At 37.6% G+C, this 20,864-nt stretch overlaps 1 protein-coding gene across 6 annotated transcripts in view; it reads left to right on the top strand.

Moving 5' to 3' along the window:
- Positions 1-1,487: 1,487 nt before the first annotated feature.
- Positions 1,488-20,864, top strand: part of CCDC141 (coiled-coil domain containing 141) — a 216,822-nt gene continuing 197,445 nt past the window's right edge. For 5 of the 6 annotated variants that reach the window (XM_032856023.1, XM_032856021.1, XM_032856018.1 and 2 more), the window contains exons 1-2: positions 2,528-2,874; positions 5,219-5,341. In XM_032856023.1, the coding sequence (XP_032711914.1) occupies positions 2,773-2,874; positions 5,219-5,341 (225 nt within the window). In that variant the 5' untranslated portion in view covers positions 2,528-2,772. Of the gene's footprint in view, positions 1,576-2,527; positions 2,875-5,218; positions 5,342-20,864 lie in introns of those variants that run through there. The other variant, XM_032856017.1, reaches the window with a different exon arrangement.

Below are 20,864 nucleotides of genomic sequence, written 5' to 3'. Positions count from 1 at the left end.
GATTTTTTGTTTGTTTGTTTTTGTTTTTTTGGTGATGATAGGGGAGGTGGAGTATAAACAAACTGTATCTCAAAAAGCTTTTTTTAAAAAAAAAAGTCCATCTAATTGTAGTGTACCAATTTTCTTAATACAATATATTTTACATTATTTTCCAAATTGTTTCCCAGAGTTAATAGTGCAAGTTATGATTAAATATTATGGTAGATGAAGAAACGCGGCAAAAGTTCAAAATGAGCTAAATGTGGATAGAGAGATCTGAACAACAAAGCTTCTGCAGGGGAAAGGACTAAAAAGTTGAAAAGACAGAAAGGGAAGGGGAGACAAAAGTGAGTCAAGCCTTTTAAAGGTTTTAAAGCCAAGAATTTGAATTAAAAAGTATTAGTCCGAAATCACTTAAATTCATGTATGCAGTTTGCATTATCGTCTATGTCTCCCAACGTACAAAACAATTTCTTTATGCAACACCGAGCCCTGCTCCATCTAATTAACAGAGAAAGGTCATCTGCACAGAAAAAGGCACTACCTTTGCTGCTAAAGAGCTGGATTAATCTTTTAACAAAGTCTTAAATATTTCTAATTCCCTTTGCCCTTTAACCTTAGAATTCATCAGACTTTCAGCCATAATTTCTGTCCTCTGCATCTCTCTTTTCCTTTTTCCTTGGTGTGGACCTGTAGGGCCACACATTCCAGCCTACCCTCCACACCCATCATCCATCCTAAGTGGGGCTTTATGAACATAACCACTTTTTTCCCAGCCATTGTCTTTGCAGCCTGCTGACAGAAGGTCCCTTTGCCTCTTGAAGGTTTATATACAACTATGACACACACTGAGTTTCTTGTTTCTTTTTTTTTTCTTTTTTGGACACACACTGAGTTTCTAACAGTAAGATTGACTTGGAGTAAAAGTGCACTGTGTATTTTGGGTGCAAGTCACTGTTTGCTGTTCCAGGTGGCAATGTACACAAAGATTTAAGCAATACTCCTTCAGGCATTTTAGTTTGGGGTGTGGATATTATGTGACGCAGTTGTCAACTCTTGGTTGTTCTTGAGGGCAATTAGCGGAAAACTGGTTTTTCTGTTTGTTTTGTTTTGTTTGGACTAACTACTTGCTCAAGCAGAAGGAGCTTGCCTTTGACACAGAGGCAAACTCAACAAAGAGATCAGGTTGGTTCTCCATGTCTGCCATGAAATGAAAGCATTTATGATATTTTCTACATCCTGGTATCTCTTGGTGGCTACACTCCTGAGCTTGCTCCAACCTCTCCTTTCACAGCGTTGGATAGTTTGTGGATCCCAGTTTCTGGGATCCAGGCGTGGTTTCTGTCTTGCTAGCCGGCAGGCAGATGCTGAGACGGGGGGACCTGGGTCAGAGCTATCTAACTACAGAGCAGCCATGACATGTGGGAAACAAAAACAATGGCTGAACACCGAAGTATATGGGAAAGCACTTTTCCCTCCTTGACTCAAGAATATTATCATGAACCTTAGCAAAACAAAGCAGTGGTGCTGACTCAGTCTTCTGAACATGAGGATTGAACCTGAACATGCTTTTGAAATGACCTAAGGGTTTAAACGGTGAGTGGACTAGTTTAACTCTGTTTATTCCTTTATCCTCCATTCTGGCTTTGTCCCAGAGATTTCTAACTGCTCTAGCAACTTTGGAGTCAGTATCTCTGATGTATTTGCATCTGACCTCTGACCTAAACGACAGTGTTATTTTCAGCTGTTCTTGGACAGGGAATCCAACAGCTGCTGTTTAATACCACAGACAGCTTGTGACACACGCTGGGTTTCTAGCAAGAGGATTAATCTGCTGATCTTGGACTCTGATTTGAAGCTGTCTATAATTTTCCTGCATAGGGGGGTGAAGAAGAATAAAAACCAAACCTGAAGTACATACATTGTTATCCTTTTTAAAAAAAATTGTAGTAAAATATAGAGTTAACTCTTAATTAAACAAAAGAAATTTTTTTTCTTGCTGCGATTTAAAGGTAATAACAAGGTATATTACTTCCTGTTAGTTGTGATAATTGAATTTGAAAATGCTGGTGAATGGAGTAAAGTAGTCACAAAGAAATCCTGAAATGGTAGATCTCTATTGATAATTGCTTATTGAAATATTTTTAAAATGTCCCTAAGAAATCTGAAGCCCCGAGAAAATGTGACCGTGCCTCATAAACTTCATTTGACAAAAGGCAGTAAGTTTTACAGAATCAAATTAATCTAAAATTATAAGCAATTCTGTGGCTTAATCCCCAAATACATACTAGAACTTATTTTTAAAGTACATTTTGGGGGGGGTTTCTTTGCATAAGGGAGACTTAAAAATCTTAAAAGGATTGATATCCAGGTCCATGACTGACTGGTTTCAAAGTCCACCCTAACTATATAGATTCAATGGCAAAATTAATTTGGGTTGTCAGGATGTAACTTTTTTCCCATTTGCTGTTAAACATCAACTGATAGGCAGAGAGCTAGAAACTGCCCTCCCCATTTAAGATAATGGCAAAAATATCAGGCACTTAGTGTTACCATACCAGGGGTGTGGCGATTCTTTCCCCTTCTCTTCTCTCTCTCCCCCTCTCGTGATAAACTCAATGGGGTTGTCTATTTTTAACCTCCTGTTCTTTCCTTTTGGCAGAGTAATCAGTATGAGCTGAGCTCTTTCCCTGAATGAATCCAAGTAACCCCAGTGACTGCCTTCTGAAATGACCAGCAGACACACATCTGTCCAGAGGCTGTCCAGAGTATAAATTCTGGTTCTAAAGTGCCATGTCCAGCCAAGGAAGTCCTGATGTGGAGTTTTCTACGACGACAGTCAGTTCAGTAGCTGTTCAGGCAGGAGACTCCAAAATCGTGATAGCTGTCATAAAGGTAAGACAATTTTCTTTTTTCTCTGTGGCAGTTGGCTTTTTGCAGGGTGTTGATAATCCTAAAGGACATTCCACATAGTCGGCAGGACTCAGCATATAGAAAATAGCACAGCAAGTACATCTTACTTGTAAGTTTCAGCAATTCACTATGGTTTCTCTTTCAGTTAGCCAGAAAACCTCTGTAGCAGCTTAATTAAAACAAAACCAAAAAACTCTACCATATACTTTCAATTTTATTTTTAAAGCCAAGCGACTTATGATTGCTAGTTCATGATTACCAGGCTGGAGAGTCAGGTGGACCTGTAAAATGTTAGTGATTTTGGAGAGTGGATGTGATGGAGGAGGGAAGAGGATGTTCCCAGTAGAAACGGGCTGGTGCTATTTTGAACACGATGGAAGGCAGGGAACACCTAATAAGAGGCTCCTCTACAGCACTGCTTTTGCCATGGTAAAGGCACTAGTGAATGCTTATCACATTTTGGGAGAATGAAGACCCTGCCAGGGAAGGTGCAAAGGGCGGGCGTCATATTTGTCCTTATCAGCAGGAGGTTGAAACACTTGAGGCTTAGGGCTATTGCATATTTTATGTCAAGTAATTTGCTGGTTTGCAATGATGGCCACGTACCTTTAGGTTGAAGAAGACATCCATGATTTTATTTCCTATGGAATGTCTTGCAAACCCCCCTGAAGCATTGTGCTTGGATTTAGACAAGCCACTACTTCAGGAATTCAGTGTTTAATGAAGGGAACAAGGCAAACAAGCCAATGCTCACCAGCCAGTTACTTTCAGGACCTCATCAACCTGATTTCTCTGGCCTTTGTTAGAAGCCGTGACTGAGGCCTGTTTAATTTAACTTAATTGCTGTGAATTTTACGTTAATATGAAAATCTGTAACAGGAAAACAGCAGTTGATACTGAGCAAAACGATTCCCTCTTAGATCACTGAACGTAAAGTGCTCCTACTGGTGTGATTCCCAGTGCTCTTGAGAACTGGCCTCATGTAAACAGCACCTCTGATGATTCCCTGGCCCTCAAGTCCTTTCAAAGGCAGTAGGTGGACACGGAAAGAAGCCTGAAGCAGAGGTAGCAAAAATTGATGATTTACGTGTGATTTTATGATGATTTGAGTAACTACAAGTTTCAGCCAGTGAGGGAAAAGAGGCAAACTCATTGTTTTAAAGAAGTTAACTTTTCTTTCCTTCAGATAGGAAACATTTCTTAGAGCAAGAAGAGGGATAATGTGTATGGGATAAATTATAGGAGAATCAGAGTTCCTTTGACTATACAGGGGGAAAAATTTCCTAAAATTATGCTGGAAATACTTATTTTAACTTGACTGTGTTTCTAAGAATGTTCCCTCTGGCCACCCTTCACTGCTTCTTTAACTAAATGCTGTCCCAAATAAAATAAATCTCAAGCTATTCAGAGTAGAAGGTCCATCTTGAAGAAATATAAATGTCGGAGTCTAATCTGTATGGGTTTGTTTCCAAATGGTCTTAGGGCACTCATGATATGGACTAGCTACACATTTTTTTCATTTCTCTTCAGCAACTTGCTTATCCGTGTGCAGTGCCTTTCAATGGTTCCTCTTGCTTAATCAATTGCTGCTTCTTAGAAAAGCAATTCCTCAGGAAGTGCAATGGTGAATTATATATTGGAGCACTGAAAGTGTCCTGCGTGTTGGAAACAAATTGGCCACATTCATACAGCTGTTGTCACATGCATCTAAATTTATTGACATTATCATACATACATTATTGATTACTCAACAACAAAAATTGGAAAATGTTATGTTTTTACTTTAATGTAGGATAAAAATCTGTTGCTTCCTTGGCTGCTTATTCTTCCCAGTTGATCCAGCCAGGTCAATGTAAAGACACTGATCAGCCTAAATACCATTTATAAAACCTTTTCCCCTTGGTGAAGCTTGCATCCTATTTGTCCAGGTGCAATCTCACTATTTTTATGGAATTAAGTTTTTGTGAGAAAGAGAATGTACAACTGTGTAACATGTTCTATAACTTTGTAATAGTCAATAATACCTAATCTATTGTATGTGTTCTTCATTTGAGAATTTTTAATTTAAATACACTATGCCAAGAGAAAAGAATTTACCCTAAGAATGAATGAAAAGACAGGGCATGGATTTATATCAAACCTGTTAGATTTCAATGTCAGTAAGGCCTATCTCTATGGAAGGAATAAAGTGTTCACAGTATAACTGAAACTGTAAAAAAGAAAGGAAAGAAGGAAGGAAAGAAAGAAGGAAGGAAAAAAAGGAGAAGGGTAAAGGGGAAGAAACAAGAGGAACTAAAAGTGCATTTTGTTTCATTTTTATTTATAGTGTGGCAAGTGGGTGCAACTTCAGTTGGCTGAATCACAGCCCAATCTTCTAGAAATTGGTAGCAGTCAAGATGAGACCAAAAAGCTTCTTCATGATCATGAACTTCTTTTGGGCAAGCTCAAGGTAAGATATTAAAATGTGAAGCAGATGTCAAAAATAAATAAATAAATAAATAAAAATCTATTTCTTATACTTCCTCTTGATTCCTCTGACATCACTGTCCTATTGCCATTAAATATTGTGCCATATAGATAATGGGAAAGCACTATAGTTATTTATGAGCAGATACCAGGATTGGAGAGAGGTGACAAGATTTTTTAAAAACTTTCCCTAATGTGATAGAAAACATGGAGTGATAATATTTTTACTGTGGAGAAATAACTAATTTTTTTTTCCTGGCTGTCTCAGTGAAAAAAAAAAATTCCATCATTTTTCCATTTCATCCATTATACTGTCAAGTCGCCACAACAGATCCAGAGTTTCTGTTGTTAATCATACCTGCTGGCAAGAATAACATAGAAGCTTATTTTCCTTCTGTTGAACTGTTGAAAAGATCTGATTTTGTATTTAATATTAAGAGTTCTTGAAACCAAATAATAACTTTAGTAAAATCAGAGTTATTACTCCATATTTGTGTGGTTATTTAGTTCAGAATCTAAAAATAACATTAGCTTGAGATTGCCAGATAAGATACGAATTCAGGGCCAGATACATAATTTGTGGGGCTTAGTGCAAAATAAAAAGGTGGGCTTCCTGTTCAAAAAGCAAGAAAAAAACTTTTTCTTGACCTGTCACATTGTATTTTATCTGCTATTTACTGTTAGCTCCTTCAGATATGGGATATACGCTGGCGGAGGGCACACCCTCACAGGCTCTGGGCCCTGGCCATGGCTCAGTGCACAGGGTGTGGGCCTGATCCCAGCCTTTCCCCAGCTGCGCCCTGACCCCCACAGGGCAGATGGCAGAGGTCATTGAACAAGGGTGGGGAGTAGACAGGATAGCAGAGACTCTCTGGGAGGCAGGACCCCATGTGAGATAAGGCACCAATCCCCTAGCACTTCCTCTGTTTTCCCTTTGGACTTTACTTACAAAACACAAATTTAGAAATTAAATTATTAAAAATTTCAAAACAGCGACAAAGTCACTTCAAACCCCAAGTGGTGTCCCCTTCTAAAAATGGAGCCCAGGGATGCAGCCAGCCCTGTGAGTAAGAACTCTTTTAGGTAAATGAATGCCTTCACTAAGATCAAAGAGGTTTGATCAGGCAGCCAGCAATGACTCCGTGTTTTTAGTGCTTTAATAGTACTGGCTTCTTTGAACATCTAGCTTGGATTTTATACTTGCTTCCTAGATTTAGGAGCAGCTCTAAACTGCATCTGATATATACAGACATTGGTTTCCTGATTGGAGAGTAGTAAAATTAATTGGGTACATCAGACTGGAAAGTAGAAGAAAGAATTAGTACTGAAGGACGGAGCCATTAAAACCCAGAATTTATTCTCCTGTTTAGGCAGCTCTGGGCTCTAGGCTCTGGGCCCTGGGCTGTTTTTCTTTCTTTCTTTTTTTTTTTTTTTTTTAAGATTTTATTTGTTTATTTGACAGACAGAGATCACAGGTAGGCAGAGAGGCAGGCAGAGAGAGGGAAGCAGGCTCTGCTGAGCAGAGAGCAGATGCAGGGCTCGATCCCAGGACTCTGGGATCATGACCTGAGCTGAAGGCAGAGGCTTTAACCCACTGAGCCACCCAGGCAACCCTGGGCTGTTTTTCAAAGTAGAAATCCCTGGCTACCAGGAAGTTCTTTGTATATAAGAAAAGAACACATTATGATGTAGAAGAACTTGAACCAGGAATCAAAAGATCTATGTTTTAGCCCTGATTATGTCCCTAACTAGTGTAATTCAGCTGAAAATTCAAAGTCTGGCTGTGGCTGCTATACAAATAAACTGAATTCCATGAATTGTGGAAACCCAATGCTTCCTCAAAATTCCTGCTTGTCCCCAGAGGTTTACTTTCTCATGGTCTCTTGTGTCCCCAGTTCCCTCTTATATACCTGCCAACTGTTTATGCTTGAAGTTAACTTGGACTTGAAACCACATCCCTTCCCCTAACACTTCCACTAACACGTCATGTCCAGTCAGCATTTGCAAGTCTACTAATGAAATGTGAGGGGTGGGGAAGCTCACGGAAGTCTGGGTCCTTTAGGCTCCCTCCTTTCTCCCAGCCCTATTCCTGTCCAGGACCACACAACTCAGGGGTAATGCTGTCTTAGGCAAAATAGTTTGGCTCCACAGCAGCTATGCTTAAATTTGCATACTTAAATCAATTTGGAGCTCAGTGGGGTAGGGGGTTGGTGAGGGAGAGGGCTTCCCATTTAACAGGATCCATACTCAGCAGGTGCTTGTGGTTCTAGATTCCGAAGTCCTGTTGTCCTTTCATGCTAGTCTCCTGGCTATGGACTAGCCTTCCTGACTTCAGGCTTTTTAACTGTAAAATGAAGGGAGATGATAGACCAAAGCTTCATATCTATTGTGGATCTCACCATAATGTGCCATGGGATCATGGGGCCATTCTCCCTCTCTGTGAGTGAGTGGATCTAAGTACGTGAGGTCTCAGTAAAAAGGCCTTTTGGCTTCATGTAGACCTCTAGTCGTGACTTCTTTATGTCCATTTCCCATACCTTCCTCAACCCCATCTATCACTATCAACTTAACCACCCATCCCCCAAAGAAATTTTAAGTAGTAGCATCATCTTCCAATGTTATTGATTAAAAAAAAGAAATCAAGGAATCTGAAGTCTGTTCCAGATTTGCTGACAAAAAACTTTTTTAAAAAATAAAAGGGTGGGACGCTTGGTTAGCTCAGTCAGTTAAATAGTTGCCTTCGGCTCAGGTCATGATCCCAGAGGATGTTGGGAAGCAACCCCAAAGTCGGATTCCCTGCTCAGCGAGGAGCCTGCTTTTCCCTCTCCTGCGGCTGTCTCCCTGCTTGTGCTCTTTCACGCTCTCTGTCAAATAAATAAATAAATAAAGTCTAAAAAAATTTTTAAAATAATATAATAAAAAGGTAAATTCCATATTGCAGATGTATAGAATTTACCATGAATTTAACCAATTTATTAGCTATTATGCTGTCAGTGTAGGCACAACTTAACCTGTAGCACAAAATTGTTGCATCCAAGTTAGTTTTAATATGATCTTCTTGAATGATAAGAACATTAGTAGTTCAATAAGTCAATAATATTTAATTTTTAATATTCATTCCAGTCCTTTTCCTATGCACAGGGCCCTGCAATTTGTTCTAATTATAAAGAAGAATGCTGTGTAAGTGGTGTTGAGAGGGTGTAGGGTTCAGCGCTGGGTCTACTTTAATTTGGGCATAGCAGTTAGCCTCTCTGGTCTCAGGTTCTTCATTTGAAAAATTATGATAAAAACAGTTACCCTCAAACACCTAAAAAAAGAAAATTTGGGGGGAAAATGCGATGATATATGTATATACCTGCTGCTTTTAAAAGAAAAAGTGGCATAAATATTCTGTTAGTAATTAATATATTAGAAGAATTTGGATATCTCAAACCCTAGTAACTTAGACTAAAAGGGAAATTTCTGGAAAAACAGAATTTTTTTGTAAAGATTTTATTTATTTATTTGACAGACAGAGATCACAAGCAGGCAGAGAGGCAGGCAGAGAGAGAGGGGGAAGCAGGATCCCTGACGAGCAGAGAGCCCGACACGGGCCTCGATCCCAGGACCCTGGGATCACGACCCGAGCCAAAGGCAGAGACTTTAACCCACTGAGCCACCCAGGCGCCTGAAAAACAGAACTTTTATGAGTTTTTTTAATCTTGGTAATGTCTATACCCTGAAGATTCTATTTTCCTTTCGGTAGTATAATATTTAATTCCAGTGGAATGTCCAGAAAAAAAACATTTCCCTGTTTTTCAGTGATGAAAACACAATCATTTGGAAAAAACATTAACTCCCAAAAGTCATCTAGATTCTTAAACCATACTCAAATTATTTCTAACAAGAAAGAAGAAATTTGGGAACAGGGAGAGAGATTTAAGTCAGGTAAAGATTTGCCTATGGCTGCTCTCAACATTGCATTTCTAAGTGGTTCTAGGAGGAAAGAGGAATTGGAATTCTGTTAAGGACGATGCTGAGAATATTCTCCTGAGCATCTGTCTTTTAAATAACTAACTCGCAACTGTCCAAAGGAATTATACAAACCAAACAAACTTCCAGACTGGCTCCTGTATTTGTACATATACCATAATAGCATTCAGTGAAGAATGACCCTTTTGAGTATAGAATACTAAATTTCACCTCTGATTTGACTTATAAATCTATTGGTTCCCTGATTCTGACTAAATTTCTAACCCAGGGAATACTTATTTTTGTCCTATTTCCATTTACTTAGTTAGAAATGAATGCATGAGGAATAGTCAAAATACATTAGTAGTAAAGCTAAAAGTCTTATTAAAACTTGCTATACATAAGGAATAGTGTGATTTTTCTACTATAAACTTGAGTCTTTACTAAGAATGCAGTACTTAAAATTTTTTATTGTGGTAAAATATATATAGCATAAAAGTTGCACTTTCAACCATTTTTAAGTGTACATTTCTATGGCATTAATTACACTCACAGTGTTGTGTAGCCATCACCACTATTTCCCAAACTTTTTCTTCACCTCAAATATAAACTCCGCACCTATTAAGTAATGACTCCTATTCCTGAATTCTCTGGTAACCTCAAATCTACTTTCTGCCTCTACAAATTTGTCCATTTTAGGTGCTTCTTATAAATGGACTCACTCATATATATGTTCTTTCTGGTAGGCTTTATTTCACTTAGCATGTAATGTTTTCAAGGTTCATCCATGTTGTAGCATGTATCAGAACTTTATTCCTTTTTATGAATGACTAATACTTTATTGTATGGATATACCACATTTTATTTATCCATTCATACTTTGATGGACACTTGGGTTGTTTCCACTTTTCAACTGTTATAGATAATTCTAAAATGAACATTAGCATAAAGTATTGGAGTACCTATTTTCAGTTATTTTGAGTACATTTTACTTTTTGAAGAAACACCAAAAATTTTTCACATCAGCTGTATCATATTACATTCCTACCAGCAACATACATGTATTCCAATTTCTCTACATCCTTGCCCAAACTTGCTATTTTCTGTGTTTTTCATTATAGCCATTCTACTGTGTGTGAAGTGGTATCTTGTGGTGGTTTTGTTTTATATTTCCCTAATGACTAATGATATTAACCCACTTTTCAGTGTTTAGACAATTGTGTATCTTCTTTGGAGAAATGTCTATTCAAGTATTTTCCCCACTTTTTAATCAGGTTGTTTGTTTTTTGTTGTTGAGTTTAAGAGTTCTTTATATATTCTGGATATTAATCTCTTATCAGGTATAGGATTTGCCAACATTTTCTCCCATTCTCCGGGTTGTCTTTTTAGTTTCCTAATAAGGTCCTTTAAGAATGAAGAATAAAGTAAATCTGGTGGCTTAATTGTATATATTTATACGCTAGAGAAAATTTTTAAAAAATTTTTTTATTTTTTATTAACATAAAAATATAATATATTTTTATCCCCAGGGATACAGGTCTATGAATCGCCAGGTTTACACACTTCACAGCACTCACCATCGCATACCCTCCCCAATGTCCATAACCCCACCCCCCTCTCCCAACCCCCCTCCCCCCAGCAGCCCTCAGTTTGTTTTTGTGAGATTAAGAGTCACTTATGGTTTGTCTCCTTCCCAATCCCATCTTGTTTCATTTATTCTTCTCCTACCCCCTTAACCCCCCATGTTGCATCTCCACTTCCTCATATCAGGGAGATCATATGATAGTTGTCTTTCTCCGATTGACTTATTTCGCTAAGCATAAGCTAGAGAAAATTTTAACATGTATGTTGAGAATGTGATGGAACCCTTTAGGACAGTATTGGAAGAGAACTAACCTATAGTATATTATCTGCATCATAGCAGTATTTTACCCTGAATGTTTACTTCATATAGGAAATCCATTTCCACTCTTTCCCTATTTTCCTATAGATGCACAAGTCAGAAAATTCTACTCTCTCAGAAATGCTACTCTCTTAAATGTTTTCCCCCATCTCTCCTCTTTCCCTACAGGAATGGGGGGGTGGGCTGTGTTACCTGATTCGTGAGACTAGGGAAAGAAGTGGCAGCCGTGGGGAAGCCAACCTCACTGTCTCTACATGCAGACACTGTCTACTCATGGGCCACATGTTCTTTACTCTGACTGTTGCCGCTGACCTGGTTGGAAATCCTTGCCTGGCAGAGGCAGGCCACAATCTCACCCTCTAGGGCAGTTGAATGTGTGCCTGTGTCTCAGACCCAACTTTCTTCACAGGCAGGTCCCAATGACTAGATTTTAAGAAGAAAAAATAGAAAGCCAAATTAGCCCATTCTTTGGTCCAGTTTTATGGTAATGAGAGGCACTATTTTGATCCATATCTGACCTTGATGTCAATTTTTCAGTTTATTTGTAATCTTGAGGGGAGAGAGGTAAGATTAATTTGTACCTTCCAAATTCCAATATTAAAATTTTTTTATAAATTTAATTCTAGTGTAGTTAACATACAGTGTTATATTAGTTTCTGGTATAAATATAGTGATTCAACAATTCCATATATTACACAGTGCCCATCAAGATAAGTGTATTCCCAATCCCCATCACCTATTTCACCCATACCCCCACCAAACTTTGCTGTGGTAACCATCTTTTTATTCTCTATAGTTGAGAGTCTGGTTTTGGTTTGTCTTCCCCCCGCCCTTTGTTCAATTGTTTTGTTTCTTAAATTCCACATATGAGTGAAATCATATGGCATTTGTCTTTCTCTGATTGGCTTATTTTGCTTAGTATTGTGCTCTCTAGCTCCAACGGTGTTGTTGCAAAGATTTCATTCCTTTATTTATTTTTAAAAAATATTTTGTTATTTATTTATTTATTTGACATAGAAAGAGAGAGATCACAAGTAGGCAGAGCAGCAGGCCGGGTGGGGGGGAAGCAGGCTCCCCACTGAGCAGAGAGCCAGATGTGGGGATCGATCCCAGAACCCTGAGATCATGACCTGAGCCGAAGGCAGAGGGTTAACCTACTGAGTCCCCCAGGTGCCCCGTGGATTTCATTCCTTTAATGGTTGAATAATATTCCATTGTCTATGTATACCATATCATCTTTATTCATTCATCAGTTGATGGACATTTGGGCTCTTTCCATAATTTGGCTATTTTTTTAACTTATTAATTTTTTTAAAGTAGGCTCCACACCCAGTGTGGAGCCCAGTGTGGGACTTGAACTCTTGACCCCAAGATCAAGACCTGAGCTGAGGTAAAAAATCATCCAGGCACTCCCATAATTTGGCAGTTGTAAATAATGTTGCAATAAGCAGAGGGTTGCATATATCCCTTTGAATTAGTGTTTTTGCATTTTTGGGGTAAATACTCAGTTGTGTGATTACTGAATCACAGAGTAGTTCTCTTTTCAACTTTATGAGAAACTCTCTATTTCCTTCCAGAGTGGCTGCACCACTGTGCATTCCCATCAACAGTACACAAGAATTCCTTCTTTCTGTGGCTCAAAGGGATCTGTATCTTAGTGTTCTACACATATAAAGGACCTGCCGTATTTTTCACTGATTGTTTTGAAGAAAGTCACTGAAATAAGATAGGCTATTCCTAGGGAAATAGGAGCTAGTAGGCAGTTTAATTTTTCTTTTATACTTTTGAAAATGGAGAACTTCTACCATTAAAAAACAACGAAAAAAGTATTCTTACAATTATGAAACACTGAAACTTCCTAGTGATTTTCCTTTCCTCACTTGGCACTTTTCTAGTCTATAGGATATTTCTTTTCTGAGATGTTCAACTCCAGTAAGTACTATGGAGGTATAGAGTAAAATAAAATTCAAATTCTTTAGATTGAAGAGTGCCATGGAGAATCTGATAGAATATTATTTGTATAAGAGAAGTTGGTTAAAGAGGGAGTCTATGACAATAGGCTTCTCAGACATGAAGTTAAGGCACGTTAGTATTGCAAATATCACAAATAATTTGTCAGTAGTTCAGATTAAGCACCAGTTCAGAGTGTGATTATACTTAATGAAGTGTTGATGGGAGTTGGTCTGTTAGAGGGGAAGAAATTCTGTAAGTTGAACATTTTGTAGGTACAGAGACTGTAGAGTAAAAAATTGGGGGAGGACATTATCTTATCCCTAGTCTTGGCTCAGTAGTTAGGTTGGACTTAACTCCTTGGCAGAAGCTGATAGGCCTGTGGGGAGCACAAGTCACTCACCATATTGCTTTGGGCTGGGACACCAAGTGACAAATAGTTGGCAAGAAAGAGAGAGAGGCATCTTTCATATTTCTGTAGGGAATAGAGCATGGCTTCGTTATATCAAATACTGAAACTTTTTTGACAAATTTAGAAGGACACAGTACATGGGAAGATTATGATAGATTAAAGTGGACCATAAATTCTTTGGCACTCCTTTCACTGAGATGTGGGGTCTGTGTCCGTTCTTTTAAAACTGGATAGACTCTCAGATTGCTTTGCCCCAAATATTACAGCATAGATAATGCTGTGCCAGTTTCCAAACCCAGTGTCAAAAGACTGGCTGCTTTTACTTTCTGTAATTTCCAATAGTCAGTCTTGGAACCCAGCCAACTTGTGAGGAAGTCAAGTAGCACTGTGGAGAGGCCCATGTGGAGAAGAACTGAGGCTCCTAGCATCAGCCCTGGCTGAGATCTTGGGTAACAGCCAACCAACTTGTGAGTTATGTGAGTGAGCCATCTGAGCCATCTTGGAAGTAGATTCTCCAGACTTGGTTAAGCTTCCCAGCTGAACTGTGTGGAGCAAAGAAAAATCTTCCCCACTGAGCCCTGCTCAAGTTGGCAATTGTGAGCAAAGTAAATAAGTATTTTAGACCACTAAATTTGCAGCAGTTTGTCACCAGCAATAGATAACTAGAAGAGAGGGTGACAGCAAGAGTGACATCTTCTGGAGATTTTGCTCATGAACAAAAGGTATAGAAAGAAGAAAATAAGAGTTTTCATGGAGAGACAGTTGAGAAGTGGGACTAAGATTTTCTAAAATGAAAGATGATATGATTGTACTAATGATTAGTGAAAAGAAAATTCTGAAGTTTGTGAATGATTTACTTTTAGAAAATTGAAAGCAGGTTCAAAAATATGTCTATTATAGTGTTAGTCTGTTTGACTTTCATTTTGGTATACTTATTTGAACAGGAGGAAAAGGTTTGTAGTTATAATTCTACACACAGGGATATGCACAAAATATTATGGGTATAGTGTGGAAACAATGACTAACTGCCAGGGAATTCAGGGGAGACTTGACAGAGAAAGTGATATTTGGCTGTACTGGAGATGAATATGAGTTTTCCAGATACCATAGAACAAATTTAAAGGACAAACAATAGGCTGGGAGAAATACATTTGCAGTTTACATGAAAGTTAAAGAATTACAATCCTTCATTTTGATAAAAAAGTCAAAAAGACAAAAAACCCAATAAAATCAATAAAAAACACACGATTCACAGAAGAGGGGCAAATCACCAATAGACATATAAAAGAGATGCTCAACATCAGTAATAGCCTGAGAAGCAAAACTAAATAATAATAATAATAAATAAACCATGATTTGCCTAATATACTATTGAAAACTCAAGATAGTCATAATATCCAATGACAGTGAGAATATAAGGAAAAGAACATTCTACCATATTGTTGGTGAGAATTTGGACTGACACAATCATTTTGGAAACTAGCAAGCATTAAAATGTAAACTGCTTACATTCTGTGACTCAGCAACCTCACTTCCTGGAATCTGTCCTTGGAAATGAGAACACTAGTAAGGATATAGATATGAAAATGCTTTTGCTATGATATTTAGCACCTTTCTACATGTTTTTAATGGTATAATTTAATTGGAAACAAAACAATGTCCAACAATAGGGGAATACATTTATAAATTGACCATTTATGCCTCTTTCATACTGTGGAAGATTATATTGAGTCCCTGGCTTCTTGTTGTGACATAGGTAAACTCGTAGATGTTTAACCCAATGTTGGTTGGGCTTTGTCTTATTTATCGCTAAATACATTCTTATTTGAATCTGGATCAAAAGTCAGGATTATAACTAGTATTTTTTTTTTTTTTAGGTCATAGGCCTATCGTCTCTAGGCTATTACTTAGAAAATGGTGCTTCTTTAAAATATAAATCTACAAACAAAATTTTTCATTGAAGTAGAACCCATAGTCCTTATTGGTTATCACAAAAAGGGTCTTGGTCTGACATTTGGACCGACAGGACAAAACTCGGGTATAAGAAATACAAATGAGGGAGAGCAGAGATAAAAATGGTAGCACAGGACCCACTCACCCCTACTCTCAATCTTCAGTACTGCTGAGTTAGCTTAAATGTTAGGATAGAAATACCCTTTTTGCTTTCTATCCAGATGGCAACAGATCCTTCTGCTCTAGAAAAGACCCAACTGTATATTGTACTTAGCCAAGAATGTATCTTTTCTAAATATAGATTTTGCCTTAGATATATTATAATGTATAAATGTGCAAAACTCAAGAGTTTTTCAAATGGCATGACTATATCATTCTCATGACAATTTCATAAAGCTATTAGTCCTCAGGAGAATAAGGCAAACTTCTGATTCTTTGGTTAACCCAGTCTTCCAAATTACCTGTTTCCTCTTTCTCTCTCCCACCACATATTCGAGGTTCAGGGACTTAAGTGAGATTAGAATTTTTATCTTAAAAAAGTTGTCTGAAAATGGAATACTGGTTCCAGTTCCAGGCAAGATGGAGTAAAAACACTTCACCCTATCTTCATTAAAGGCAGCTATAAACCCTGGAAGAATGTGTGTATGCAGAGCATGGTGAAAAGTAAGAGCTAGCAGGTAGATCAGGGGAAGAGATCAGAATCACTAAACCACCAAACAGTGGTGTTGTTGTTTTCTCCCTCCAACGTTGCACAGCTTAGATTTAAAGGCAAATTGATACCCTGAAGTATGCCCAGAGATAGGCAGAAAAAGCTCTAGAAGTGTCTTCTCTTTCACATCTGAACAGTAGAAAGAGGGCTTCCATGGGTCATACAGAAAGGGGGGCGGGAAAATACCCTGCTTCTGTTTTTGCTTTTTGCTCTTCTTTCTTCCTAGCCCAAGCAATCCCCTAGAGGCAGCTGTGATGGAGAAGGTGGAGGCAACCAGGCGGGTGCCTACACCTCTGAGAAGGGGAGAACCCTCTCTGACCTGAGGAATTACCGTCTCAGAGCTTGAAGTGACTTTGCATTGCTTTTTTCCTTCCTCTGTCGTCCCCACTGTTTGGTCCTGCAGACACAGTGATGGGAACTGCATGGCGGAGTGATTAAACCAAAGCTCCAGGTTTCGGGCCAGAGGAGCAGTAAGGGTGCTTCCATGGTACAAATTTCAGGCCCTGAGTCAAGGTAGTGAAATTAGAAGAGGCAATCTCACCTTTCAACTCCATTACTCATATTTATATAGATGGCTTTCTGGTTTTCTTTTTAAAAAGCTCAATTAGTCAGTAGACAGGGAACTCTGAAGAATCACAAGCTCTCAGACTCAGTTTCATAGTACACTTTTTTAAACTTTAATTTTCAACTCAAAACATATCCCAAATTTTTACACAATTGAATTTAGAAAAACCCAAACTACCCAAGGCTTTTGCTCACTGCTTTCTGAGAGCCCGAGATTCTTTGGTTCAGTGATCCTATAGGCTGTTAAACTTTTATTAATGTAGTGGGAAAAAAGCCCACTTGGCTAGTGTGTTCTACTTATTAGAGGAGCAACAATTACAAATCTATAATGCAAACCGCACATGGAAGCCAACATGTAATTTTAAATTTTCTAACTGCCAGATTTAAATTTTAGAACATAAAATACTTGTAGTAGAAAAGGATAAATGTTTCAAATCAACAATCTAAGTTTCCACCTTATGAAATTAGAAAAATAAGAGCAAATTAAAACCAAAGCGAGCAAAATGAAGGAAAGAATAAAGAGCAGAAATCAATGAAATTGTAAACAGGAAAACAATAGGGAAATGAATTGCTCTTTGAAAAGGTCAATGAAATCGATAAGCCTCTCGCCTAACTGAGAAAGAAAAAAGAAAGAAAGCAAAATGGCCAGTGTTAAGTGGGAGGCATGAGGTGTCATTGTAAACCCCACAGACACTAAAAGTATAAAATGAGAATACTATGAACAACTCTATGCTCATAAATTCAACTAAAACTTAGATGAAATGAACCAATTATTTAAAGACCATAAATTGCCAAAACTCACCCAATAAATAAGGTAAAAAGAAACAAAGGAAATTAGTATGTTTAATTCATCCCCATATATATATATAAAATATTATCAAATAACATGTAATCATTATAAAAATTATTAATGAGATATTTTAATTTTTTTGTATGAAGTCTTTAAAATTCAGTATGTACTTCATACACTTCACAATTTGAAGTGGCCACATTCCAAAGAGCTAGTGGATATCATATTATACAAGGTAGATTTAGAGAATAAAGAGGAAGAAACCTTCCAGGAATCAGAATATTTTGTTTTTTTAGCTCAGGAAGAGTCTGCTTATATCCAAGCCAATATATGTAGAGCCTGAAAGGGAAAATTATGAGATGAGATTTCTTTCAGGGACAAGAAATGAAAGAAAACCAGCCTAATTTATTTCCAGTAGGAAATTTTTGAAAGCCATTAATAAAGCAATTATTAGACACTGTCATTGGAGGAAGTAGAAATATCTTTCCTGGTGTAACATTTTAAAAAATATATATGTGGATAAATGTATTTGTGCAATGTGTTTGGTAACTTGCAATTGATTTTCCTTGAGAAAGTAATTTTTTTCAAACAAATGAATTACATAGGCATTTTGAGACAATGAAAAGAAAGTCTTCTATTAATCCATTTTGTGAAAGGCTGACAGTAGAAGGCAGTAATTAAACTGTGACTTGTTTGGTTGTGAGTTCTGGAAGCATTATTGCATATTTCATTAATGATTTTATTTGTAACTAATTTGCTGTTCATTATTTATCCATTGCTCAAATATTGTTCAGCGGATTTCTTATGGTTATGTTGCCTAATGGTGATAATGTGGGAAACCAAATGCAATTCAGATTCTAAAATTAGCCAAAAGGATTCTGTTACTATGCCTTGGTTAATTTTGCTTAATGTTGGTTAACAAATCATTAAAGGGGATATCTGTGTGGCTAGTAGGTTAACCGGCTGTCTTTGGCTTAGGTCATGATCTCAGGATCCTGGGATTGAGTCCCACATGGGGCTCCCTGCTCAGTGGGGAGCCTGCTTCTTCCTCTGTCTGCTGCTCCCCCTGCTTGTGCTCGCTGGCTCTCTCTCTCTCTCTGATAAATAAATAAATACAAATTTTTAAAAAATCACAATAAATCATTAAAAATTGTATATTTTGTATTTGAGTGATAAATATGTAACACAAAGCAAGAATGTGCTTCCATTAGCATATTTGTAAAACTTGGACTAACTTAAAATTTTTTCTTTGTACTGCTTAATTCATTTATAAATGTTTCACTTGTGACTAGCTTTCCTTTATGTTTGCAGATGATGGCCTCAATTCTGAAAAATAAATAAAAGAGGGGATACAAATATTACTGAAAAATTTAATCTCTAATAACTTTTTTCTCTTTTTCATTATTTTATTTTATTTTATTTTATTTTATTTTATTTTATTTTATTTTTTTCCTGTCCCAGAAGTCTATAACCTAACTTCATACACTCACAAGAGCTGAACTCTGTGCTGAGGCTTGCACTTCCCTTACAGGGCTAAGCTCTTTTTTTCTTACTCATCATAGTTTTGTACATGTTCTTGCACCCTTATCATGTCTGACCTCTTTACCTCTTTCTTTGTCTCTCATCTTTCACCTTTTATCTTTCACCTTTTTATCTTTCACCTTTTAAACCTCTTCACCCCGCTTCACACTGCACACCCTGCTTCTGACAACCACCAATCTATGAGTTTGTTTTGTTTTTAGATTCCACATCTAAGTGAGATTATATGAATTTTGTCTTTCTCTGATTGATTTTACTTATAATGCCCTCAAGTTCCATCCATATTGTTGCAAATGGTAAGATTCCTTTTCTGTGTGTGTGGTTGAATAATACTCCATGTATATATATACCACACTTTCTTTATTTATTCATTGATGGACACTTAAGTTGCCATATCTTGGCTATTATAAATAGTGCTACAATGAAACTAGAGGTACATATATATTTTTGAGTTCCTGTTTGCATTTTGTTCAGATAAATACCCGGAAGTGAAATTGCTGGATAATACGGTAGTTCTATTTTATTTATTTTTTAGGATTTCATTTATTTATTTATTTGTTAGAGGAAGAGAGAGAGAGAGAAAGAGCTGAGGGACAGTGGGAGAAGGGTGGGGAGCGGGGGGGGGAAAGGGACAAGCAGACCCCAGGCTGAGCATGGAGCCTGGATTGGGGTTCAATCTCACCATCCTGAGGTCATAGCCCTGGGATCATGAACTGAGCTGAAACCAAGAGTCAGATGCTTAACCGACTGAACTACCCAGGTGCCCCAGTAGTTCTATTTTATATTTTTGAGGAACTTCCTCACTGTTTTCCATAGTGGCTATACCAGTTTACATGTTAACCAAGAGTGCACAAGGGTTCCCCTTTTTCCACATCTGTGTCAACTCTTCTTATTTCTTGTCTTTAATAATAGCCATTCTAACAGGTGTGGGGTGGTATCTCATATCTCATTGGTTTTGGTTTGCATTTTCCTGGTCATTAATGATATTGAGCATCTTTTCATGAACCTATTTCATGATTGGTTTGTGGAAGTTGAATCTGCCTTGTGTCCCTGGAATAGATTCTACTTGATCATGGTGTATAATCCATTTAATGTATTATTGAATTCAGTTTGCTAACATTTTGTTGAGACTTTTTTGCATCTATGTTCATCAGAGATATCCCTGATCTTCTTCTTCTTTTTTTATTTTTTAAGATTTTATTTATTTATGGAGGAGGGAAAAGTAGGTAGAGCAGCAGGGTGAGGGAGAGGGAGAGAGAGAAGGAGGCTTCCCACTGAGCAGGGAGCCTGATGCAGGGCTCCATCCCAGGACCCTGGGATCATGATCTGAGCTGAAGTCAGATACTTAACCAACTGTGCTACCCAGGCACCCCTTTCCCTAATCTTTGATAACCAAGTGATCTACCAGTTTTTATTGTCAATTAATGTTTTGTGCTTGAAAAAGAAAGAATCATGGTCTGTATATTGTTACTTATATAAATGAGGTTAAGAGTGAAGTCTTTGGTGAAGCCTGCATTCCAGAACTAAGACACCCACCTGGAAAACTATTAAATAATTAGTCAGGATTAGGAAGACAAAGAATTATACATTCTGGATTTTTTTTCTTCCAGGAACAAAAATCCTTTGTATCTTATCTGGGACTTAAAACTGGCTTGCAGAGAAGATTAAGTAAACAGAGGAATACAAATGACATTTTCAATCCTGAAATTTTCATCCTGACCAACTTCTTGAGAGG

Source organism: Lontra canadensis, unplaced genomic scaffold (genome assembly GCF_010015895.1).
Source record: "Lontra canadensis isolate GAN:19392208 unplaced genomic scaffold, GSC_riverotter_1.0 scaffold11, whole genome shotgun sequence".
In the NCBI taxonomy this organism is placed as follows: Eukaryota; Metazoa; Chordata; class Mammalia; order Carnivora; family Mustelidae; genus Lontra; species Lontra canadensis.
The sequence above is the reverse complement of the archived record's forward strand: the minus strand, read 5'-3'. Positions and strand labels throughout refer to the sequence as shown.